We start from the raw sequence: 9,650 nt of genomic DNA, 5'->3' as shown, positions 1-9,650 counted from the left end.
TCAGGTAGTCACTGTATTTTATTGGAAAACATTGATATATATTTTTCTTCACAGCTTGAACTGAACACAATATTGCCCGGTTTAAAAAACAAAACAAAACAAAACAAACCTAAAACATTCTGCAAACGTCCACAGCCTCACGCCTACCTGCCCTTACCCTCAGCTCTTGGCTGGGTCACCCACCATGCCCTGTCCCTCCCTCCCTCCGAGGCTTCGTGCCAGAGGGTGGATGAGAAGAGATTCTCCAAGCTGGGCAGGTCCCAGGAAAAGCCACTTTGATCGACCTGGGCAGTGGGTGGCAGGGGGTGGGGAGAGCCAGATAAAATGAACAGAAAAAAAAAAAACCCAGATGACTGAACTGCCCACATTGACTTACTTGTCCCAGAGGCGAAAGTCAGAAGCAAGGGCACGGATCATGCTCTCCGCTGCGGAAGTGTGGGGGGCAGGCAGGTGGGTGAGGGGAGAGGCAGGGGAGAGGAGGGCACACAGACAGCACAGATGTGAGGAAGCGGTGCCAAGTCACCACGGAGAAGCAGGAGGTGCCGGCTGACCAGGAAGCAGAGGCTGCCCTTGGCTGCCATCCTCTAGGCAGCTGGCCGACAAAATTTTTTATTGCAGGTATGATCTCTTGAGAGCATGGTGGGGGCTCATCTTCCCTCTCCCCACCCTTCAGCTAGCCCGGCATGGTTTTTAACAGAATGTAACTTTTAAGGGGCATGAAGGGGGAAAAAAAAAGAAAGGACAACCAGTACATTACAAAGTGACCAACCCCATATCCATTCCTAGGATAGGCCCTCAGGCAGGTGGGACGGGTAGGTGGGTACATCATGAGGAGGGAGTGGCACAGGATGTTAGCACCAGGTATTTACAGAACAGCTTGAGATCGCTTTAGGAACATGCACAAGTGCAATTTGCAGAGTGGCCAAATGAGCAGTCCCCCACCCAGCCCAACCTCAGAAAGCCAATCGGATGGTTTCAGAACAGCAGCCGGTGGGATCTGAGTGCAGTCCACTCTGTCTGTCCCCTACTGTGAGTCAACCTCTCAAGTGATAAAAGAATGCCAGCTTCCAAGACCCCCTTGCTCCTCAACCCCCTCCTGGGCCACAATCCAGTCAATGCCACAATTCTTCAATCCCCCCTCAGTCCTTCTGGAATGCCTCTCTTGGCACCCCTGCCCTAATAGGCTGCTGGGACTTGCACGTGGACTCACAGAGCTGGTTGCATGCAACAGCAAAGGGCATGCTCTTCTGCCTGGGTTAGGGCCTCGTTCCCCTCCCTAGCAGGTCCTGGGACAGGGCTGGCAGCCACCCCAGCACCCAAAATAAGATGACAAACAAAAGGAGACAAACTGAAACAGAGGAGAGCCACCCGGGCTGGAGGAGGGCAGAGGCTCCCCTGAGGGGAATGGGGGTTAGAGGGTTCATCTTATGAATGCATCAGGCCTTGGAACGTGTGAATAGAAGGAAGGAGGGCAAAAGGAAGAGGTGACGGGGCATGGAGGGAGACTCAAGGAGGAAGGAGAAAGAGCAATCATGCAGCTTGGGACAAATCTTTTGTTGCTTTATCAGATTCTCAGTCAATCAATTGGTGTTTGCTAGAACTGGGGTACGCAAGGGAGTGTTGAAGAGAGAGTGCGCGCAAGAGAAGAGAGAGATCAAGAGAACGGGCATCACCAGCTGCCCGCAGGCCTTCACTTTGCAGTCATCATCTGTACAAACTCTGTGAAGTGAAGCAGAGAGAGAGGAAGTCAGGTGAGCCAGGCTGAGCCCTGAGCGACCCTCCCTGGCATGAGGGACCTGGTGGCTTGTTCCTGAAGCTGCAACTCTCTGCTTGCCCAGAGATGGAGCCTGGCATTGACTCACCTTCATAATTGACCTGGCCATCTCCATCGATGTCAGCCTCTCTGATCATCTCGTCCACTTCCTCATCGGTCAGCTTCTCCCCCAGGTTCGTCATTACATGACGCAGCTCTGCAGCGCTGATGTAACCGTTCCCATCCTGGGGGTTTGGGATAAAGGCTTTCACTCAGCACTTGCCCCGGTGGGAGACAGGCAGCAGACAGGTACTGTCATCACCCTCACTGGGCAGGGAGCAAAGTGAAAGGGGTTGCCTGAGGCTGCAGAGCAGGCAGGCAGGCAGTGGGGCTGACACCAGGACCCAGGCCTCCTGGAAGTGGTGGCTTGGTGCAACACAGGCCTGGAAAAGCCGCAGGCACCAGTGCAGCACACTGGGCTGTGCCAGGCAGACCTGTGGGAATGAGGCTGCCTGATGCTTTGGGAGCCCAGATGGCCAATTGTGCCCAGGATGAAGGAGTTGGAGTCAAAGAAGACTATTAGGCTCCGATTCTGCTGCCTGTCCAAAGGCTGGCATCAGTCTGAGAGACACCCTGGGAAAGGACTGCTTACCTTGTCAAAGACACGGAACGCCTCTCGGATCTCCTCCTCACTGTCTGTGTCCTTCATCTTTCTGGCCATCATGGTCAGGAACTCTGGGAAGTCAATGGTCCCATTCCCTGGAAGGTGGGGGAAATGCTCTAGACTTGGGCCCTAGGAGATGACCCCAGAGCCCTGACAGAGGAGGTACTGACTCATTCATCGCCCTGAGGGAGGCTTCCTGCAGTCACTTGGGGGTGCCCAGGAATGGGGCTGCCCACCCACTCCTTGTGGGCTCACCATCTGCATCCACCTCATTGATCATGTCCTGTAGCTCTGCTTCAGTGGGATTCTGTCCCAGGGATCTCATCACTGTCCCCAACTCTTTGGTGGTGATAGTGCCATCTCCATCCTTGTCAAATAGGGAGAAGGCCTCCTTGAACTCTGGGGGAAGAAAGGGAAGGAATCAGGGGTCAGGAGGCCCACAGGGAAATCCTTACCTCTGGATGCTAGACTCCCTCCCTGGAGGAAGGCCAAGGGAGCCAGTCCTACCTAAAGAAACTGAGACAAGTTTCAAGTTCAGCCCAACCCTCTCTCCTCAGTGCTCAGGGCAGAACCCTTCCTTCTTTCATCCAACAGTTACTGAACATCTACTCTGTGCCAGGGAAAGTGATCTCTAGGTTTGGACAAACTAGTTCACTGAGGACAGTAGGGAAAAATGGGCTGACAGCTGTCCTTAGATAATTGTACATTTCTTTTTGGTCCTTAGCTTCGGTCTCTCACACAAATGATGAAATGGATCAAAGTCATGGAGTGGATGAGAGCTAAGAGAATTCTTCACCTGAAGTATGCCAGCCAAGGTCAACTGACTAGGAAGAGAAGAGAAGGGAAGGAGAGGCTGTGGAATGCCTTTGTCCAGCCCGAAAATGAAATGTAGGTACTAAATCTCTTTGAATTTTACTGCCAGCCCAGCTTCCTGCTGTGGATGCTACCCGCTTCCAGAAGAGGAGCTGAGCCACCATGTGTGGTGAAGGGTGGGGGTGGTCGGCAGCAGAGCATGGCTGATGGACGGTGCGTGGGGTGGGTGGGGTAGATGGAAGGAGAGAGGATGGCTGCCAAGCCAGGAGGATGAGGAGCTAGTGGTGCTGAGTGGGAAGGCCACAGCTGGGGACACATCAGGAGAGGGGAGATGCTGTTTGCTGAGCAGAGAGAGAAGCATGTGGCTCCTGCCCTCCCACTGTGCCCATTTTGGCACCTGGTGCTCCCCTACCCCCAAACCCTCAGAAAACAGATGCCTGGCAGCCTATTCTCAGAGGATGTGGGCTGGGGTGAGGTGGTGGACAGTTTGCTAATGGGGACAGGGTGAAAAGTGGAGTGTTTGTGTTAAACAAGGGCAGAGAGATGGGGTGTGGGTGACAGGTGGGGTGGGAGGGACACACACAGCTGAGTAGCTGTGACCCTGAGCCTCTGGGCCCTGGGGAAATGCTAAGAGTCTGCTTAGGGATGTTGGCACCTCCCTGTGCTGAGGCCTTGTTGTTCTTGGGGAGGGGGGCAGGGAACAGGTCATGTGGGCACTCTGAGCTCCTGATCACTAAACAACAAGGCAGTTCTCTGGCTTTCCTTAGTGGGTCTCCATAGCTGCCTGGGGCCAAAGTTTAGAAGCTGCAAGTGTGACTTTGTGTGTTGGGGGAGGGGGAAGAAAGGAGAGAAGGCAAGTCCATTGGTGCCTCCTCCCACTTCAGAAACTGGGCATTCAGTATTTGTCACATAGCTAGCTGAACCTGAGAGTGAAGCTGGTGTTTAGGGGCCCATTCGCTGAGTCTTCCCTCTTGTCTATTTTGTGTGGGCCTATGGCTATGGAGATAAACCAAGAGCTGGTCTCTGTCTTTAGGTAGCTCAGTCGGGGGAGCGGGGGACACAGTAAAATACTTGATCACACAACAGCTCCTGCAGCTGACCTTTCTGGGGTTTTGGGGGGCTACAAAAATGAATTACATGGATCCAGAGATTCCTTTTAGTTCACTAGGAGATATACGATCCTTTACTTGTTCATTTGTTCAGCCAGCAAAACTTTCTGGAGCACCTACCATGTTCTAGGCACTGAGGGTACAGCAGGGACCAACAAAATCAAGTCCCAAACTCAAGGACCTCACATCTACTGACTGGACATACAACTGGTGAAGACATAAAATAATTTCAGACAGTGAGAAAGGCTGCAAAGGAAATCAGCAGAGTGATGTGATGGAGAGTTTAAAGGAAGGCTGTCTACTTGAAACAAGGCAGGAAAGTCCTCTCCAAGGTGACATTTGAGCTGAGATGTGAAGGATGAGAAGGAGCTGCCCATGCTAAGAGCTGGGAGAGAAGCATTTCTGGCAGAGGAAAAGCAAGTGCAAGCACGTGCAGAAGGAAGTGCAAAGCGCAGGCAAGTGCAGAGGTGGGAGTGACGAGCCATCTCCTGGGCGGCTCCTAAAGTGGGACAAGAGCTCCACAGGGTGGCAGGGAGCTCACCATCTAAGCCTATGTGGTTGGAGCCGGAGAAACAGCTGGGTTTGCCTTGCAGCCACTAATTTCAAGGCTCCTAGATGACCCATGGCCAGGAGAGGAACACAGCCTTTGCTGTCTGGTGAAGGTCTGTCTCAGGACCATGGGGTTTGACATCACTGGGGCACTGGTGTGCTTTTATAACATTTGCCAACATTCTAGGCACAAGGCACAGGTGAGGTAAGGAACATACATATTTATCTATCAGCTGTTAGTCTTAGGTAGATAAGATTTGGCTGGGGATGCAAAGGTTTTCCTGAGGCAAGACAGGGGGGTATATGGTAGGCAAACTCACCTGCGATCTGCTCCTCAGTCAGCTGGTCAGCCTAGAAAATCAGGAAGGAGAAAGTTAGTCACTGAACCAGCCATCCACCAGGGATGTATCTTCATCACTCAGCCCAGCCCCCTCTGGTGAGGCCAGCTGCACACGGCAATCCTGCTGGGCAAGGGAAATGCATGCCAGAGTCAGGGTCTGAGGCAGGGCCCGGGCCCGGGATAAAATCTGGTGATTCAGAAACCTGGGTACTAGGGTGGGCTGGAAACTCACGCAGGCCTGATTGAGCTAGCAGGACCCATGGGATTCAAGTCTCTTCCCAGTGCACTGGAGCCACAGGGATGGTAAAAATGCCTGATGCAGCTCCAAACTAGCCACACTGGAATGGTACAGGTTCATGTCTCACCGCTGGAAGCCCCAGAGGCTGAGTGAATAGAGCAGTTGCCCCAGAGGCCTAATCAAGCAGCTCTAGAAGGCTCCAAACTGAAACAGGCCAGTCCTTGGGTAGGGCAGAGGAAAGATGTCTGGGGCTATCTTTTCTAGTTTCTGTGTCACCTATTTGGAGGCACTAGGCTCAGGCAGAATGGACCCAAGTGGCAAAAATTCTCCTAACTGGTGGCTCTGAGTTGCTCCAAGTATCTGAAAGAACCCTGGTCAGGCTGGAGGCAGCCGCACCTGTGCTACACCTCTGCCTCCCCCCGCCCCACCCCCAGGGTAGGTGCAGGGCAGGGGACCATTCTGTTCTGTTTCTTTCGGGCAGGAGAGACAAATGCCTGGGAGGGGACTGCAGCAGGCAGCAGCAGTGGCAAAGGACTGCAAAGGACTGAAGTTGGCTTCCCCAGCAACGCTGCAGTTTTTAACCCTTTCTGGCCACTCTAGGGACCAGCCAGTCAGTGGCAGGGAGCCCTTGCTGCATGCGGGCTTTGGGGGTAGGGTAGAGGAGATGCAGGGACTAGCTTTTCCTGCACTGGTGTGTTGAGAATCGGCCAGGTATAGAGATTCTGTGGGGGAGAAGCTAGATGGAGGGCTGAATCCCAATATTTGGCTTTAAGCAGTTAAGACAACTTTTCCTTGGTTTTCATGCATGGTGCCAAGAACGCCCCGCTATCCCTGGACCACTGTGGGTCCAGATGACTGTTCCTCTTCTTTTACTTCCTTTCACAATTAGGAGAAAGGGGCTCAAAGTCTTCAGCAGGATTCTAGCCTTTAGTCTGAGAGTCCCAGAAACCGGATGCAAACTATTGTGTATACTTGCATTATTCCACACAGAGGTTCCAGAGTTTCCACTGGAGGCCAGGAACCTGCCCTCCCCACCCCCCACTATTAAGAACCACTGGTCTAGGTTTTTTTTTTAAAAAAAACTAAGGGAAGAGAAACTTAAGGCCAAGACTCAAATAGGCAGAATGGGAGGGGAAATCAAAGTGATGATGACAGAGGGGAGATGGCTGGGGGAGGGGGGAGAAGGGAGGTAGAGAAGAAAAACCACACATGCACATTCTGGAAAAGTCCAGTCTAAAGGGAAGTGTAAGAGGCCAAATGGAGACTCTTCTGCATTGCCTTCATAAAGGACTCAGGGTTGTTGGGCTCCTAAACACCAACCTGGCAGCCCCAGGCCCATGAGCCCTTGTTCCATTTGCCTTCCTTGGCTTGTATAAGGAAAAAAGCCCAAGCCCAGCCCCTAGGTCCTGACACCTGAGGACGCTGCTTGGGGAAAGTGAGAAGAGAGGATGGGCTTCTGGTTACCAAAGTCAGGCAATGCCAGGGGAGGGGGAAGAGGAAACACAGAGAGGAGAGGAGTGTCTGGGGAGGAGGGCTGTCATTCCATCTGCTTTTATTCTCTTCCCCTGGCCTAGAATGGAAAAAGCAAGGCTAATTAGGGACCTTCCCACCCCTTTGCACCGCTCTGCAAGAAACCCAGTTCTCCCCCACCTTTGGGCAGCACTGTAAGGGGCTGGGGGTTGGGGTAAGGTGGCTGTGACAGGTTGCAGAATGCCCAAGGAGTTTGGTGTCTACCATTCCCCACAAAAAAGCTGGAAGATGCATATGAGGCACTGCCACATTCTGTTGTTACAGGGTTGCTGCAAATAGGCGTGGCTCTGCACCGAGGGTCTGTCCAACACTCTCCCTCCCATTTAGGAGACCCTCTCCCCTATTTGGTCAAGGAAAGGTCCCAGCTCCTAGCTATAGATCTCAAAGCATGGCTGCTGTCCAGAAAACTGATCGACTGAAAAGCAATCATTGCTGGGGACCCCTTTTCAGGACTTTTTCTCTTTCCAGATCTGAAGACTGTAAGCTTTCACCAAAAACTAAACTATCTCCAAAATAACCCTGCTGGTCTGCTTCCTTATTCCTCATCTTAGGCTGCAGCAAGGGGCTGATCAAGAAAATAAAGCTGGGGTGGGGGAGGAAAGAGGGTATTATTTCTCTGCCTTGCCCCAGCCCCCAGCTAAAGCCAGAGAGCAGTGTTAGATGAGATCAGGAACCAAGGCCAGGGCCCCTCACTTGGGCCAAGGAGGAGCCACAGAACTCAGGCCAAAGTCCAAGGCCAGTTAACAGTGACTTGTCCCACTCACACCTTGCTGATTACTAATGGAAAGAGAAACTAGTTGGGGCCAAAGCTCGGGTCCTATTTTGGAGGTAGGGGCCCTGTTGGCACCTGCTAGTGCTTCAGGGCTCCTTTAGCAAGGTTCTGCTGGGGGAAAATGGGGTAGCGGCAAGAGGAGCCATCAAGTCTGTGTCAGCAAGTATGAGATCTGATACACAGCAGCGGCTGCCTGTTCTCCCCAGCCTTGCCAGGGAGGATGGCTGCGCACGGTTCTCAGGCTAAGCCTGGGGGGGCTGTGGGTGTTGTGGGTGGCAGGGAGTAGGAAAGAACTAGTCTGCTGGTTTTCCTCAAAGCCCTAGCTGTGTCGATTCACAGAAGCACGCAAGTGAGGTCCCTGAACAGAACAAGTGGCCCTCTGGCCAGTGAAATGTTCCCTGCAGAAGTCCTCTCTGGTCAAGCTCTGCAGCCCTTACCCTGAGGGCATGGGAATAGGCATTCAATTGTCACTGACGCCACACTGTACTGCACTGTCATTTGGCACAATTGAGGAGATGCAGAATGGTGCATGGAGCTGGAGATCATGAAGAAACCAGCATTCCTGTTTGGAAAAGGCAGCTCTCTTAGTCTGAAAGGGGTGAGGGAGTGAAGCTTCTAGGCTTAAAAAAGCTGGCTCATTTGATGCACCCCAAACTTTGATCCCCACCCCCATTTCATGCGGCTTCAGTGCGCAATAGGGGCCTGAACAACTCCGCCCACTTGCTCTCACTGCCCTGGTGCCTTCTACCCAGCTCCATTTTTCCTGGGTAAGGGGGACTGTATAGCCATTCCCTCTGACCCCTGCAGCCCACTCTCCATACAGACGGAACAGTCTTTGTCCTGGCCTTTCCCTGGAGACTGGTAGGGAGCCACCCACATCCACCTTCAAACCCAGGCCCACCTTGGCTGCCATTCATTTTCTCCTTCAACGCCCCCCAGTCTTCCTTCAACCTCACCTCCCACCACCCAAGCCAAAGTCCTCCCCCACCTCTCAACTTGGAAACCCATCTTCTCATGGACCCAAACACAATGCTCCTTCCTAACCCTCCCCCAAAATAAAAAATATCCTCCTTCCAGGTTCAACAGCCTTAACCCACTAAGTCACCTCAGAACCTTTTCTGGCTACCTCGCAAATCAACCACAAGGCCCCCTGTTGTCCTACTACTGGCAAGCACCATCCCCTTTCACCACCTCCATGACCCCAATCCTTCTCAGTCCCCAAAGGCTTCACGAGCATCTTCTAACCTCCACTGCCAACCACTCCAGGTTCTTCCTCCCCTAAGCCTGCACCTCACTCTCCTTTCCTCTGCAGTGCTCGTCTTTGGAGACAACCCCCACCAGAGTCTAATCTGCAGAAGTGACCGTCCATCCCTGACCCTCTCTTCTGCCCCCCAGAAGCCCAGTGGCCACCCCTCCAGGAACAACCCAGCAGCCGGGCCTCCCTCCGTTCCTCCTTTCCTGCATCCTTTCAGGACCCAAAGCCTTCATCAGGGCCCAGATGGCCCCCCTTCCCAGCCAATGTTTCTTACTTCGTCCGCCTGGGTTCCAACCACCCCAATTTTGAGATCAGACGCCCCACCCGGGGTCCAAAAATCCTTTTTTTGGTTCCAAACACCTCCTTTGAGGGTCCAGGTGCTCCATTCTGGGTTCAAATGCCTCCCTTTGAGGGCTGAGATGACCACTCGGGGGTCTAAACGTTCTACTTGGTGCTCAAGTGGCTTTTGGAAGCCCCAAATCCCTCTTCTGGGATCTAGACGTCCCGCTGTGCGTTCAAAAGCCGGCGACAGCGGGGTAGAGAGGGGTCCAGAGGCTCTCCCTGGGGCCCGGACGCCAAACACTCTGGGTTCACTCGCCCTCTCAGGGGTCCTGCCCCGCCGCGCCC

The 9,650-nt window shown here is 53.3% G+C and overlaps 1 protein-coding gene across 1 annotated transcript; it reads right to left on the bottom strand.

The window, feature by feature from the left end:
- Nucleotides 1–5,242, bottom strand: CALM3 (calmodulin 3 (phosphorylase kinase, delta); the record flags this gene model as incomplete). The annotated part of the gene is given in 5 exon segments (XM_008575889.1): nucleotides 1–1,719; nucleotides 1,863–1,998; nucleotides 2,406–2,512; nucleotides 2,673–2,816; nucleotides 5,209–5,242. Coding segments are annotated over 5 exon segments (450 nt in total), but the record flags the coding sequence as incomplete, so codon positions are not given.
- Nucleotides 5,243–9,650: the final 4,408 nt, after the last annotated feature.

Source organism: Galeopterus variegatus, unplaced genomic scaffold, assembly GCF_000696425.1.
Source record: "Galeopterus variegatus unplaced genomic scaffold, G_variegatus-3.0.2 Scaffold1254, whole genome shotgun sequence".
In the NCBI taxonomy this organism is placed as follows: domain Eukaryota; kingdom Metazoa; phylum Chordata; class Mammalia; order Dermoptera; family Cynocephalidae; genus Galeopterus; species Galeopterus variegatus.
This window is presented reverse-complemented; position numbering and strand designations above follow the sequence as displayed.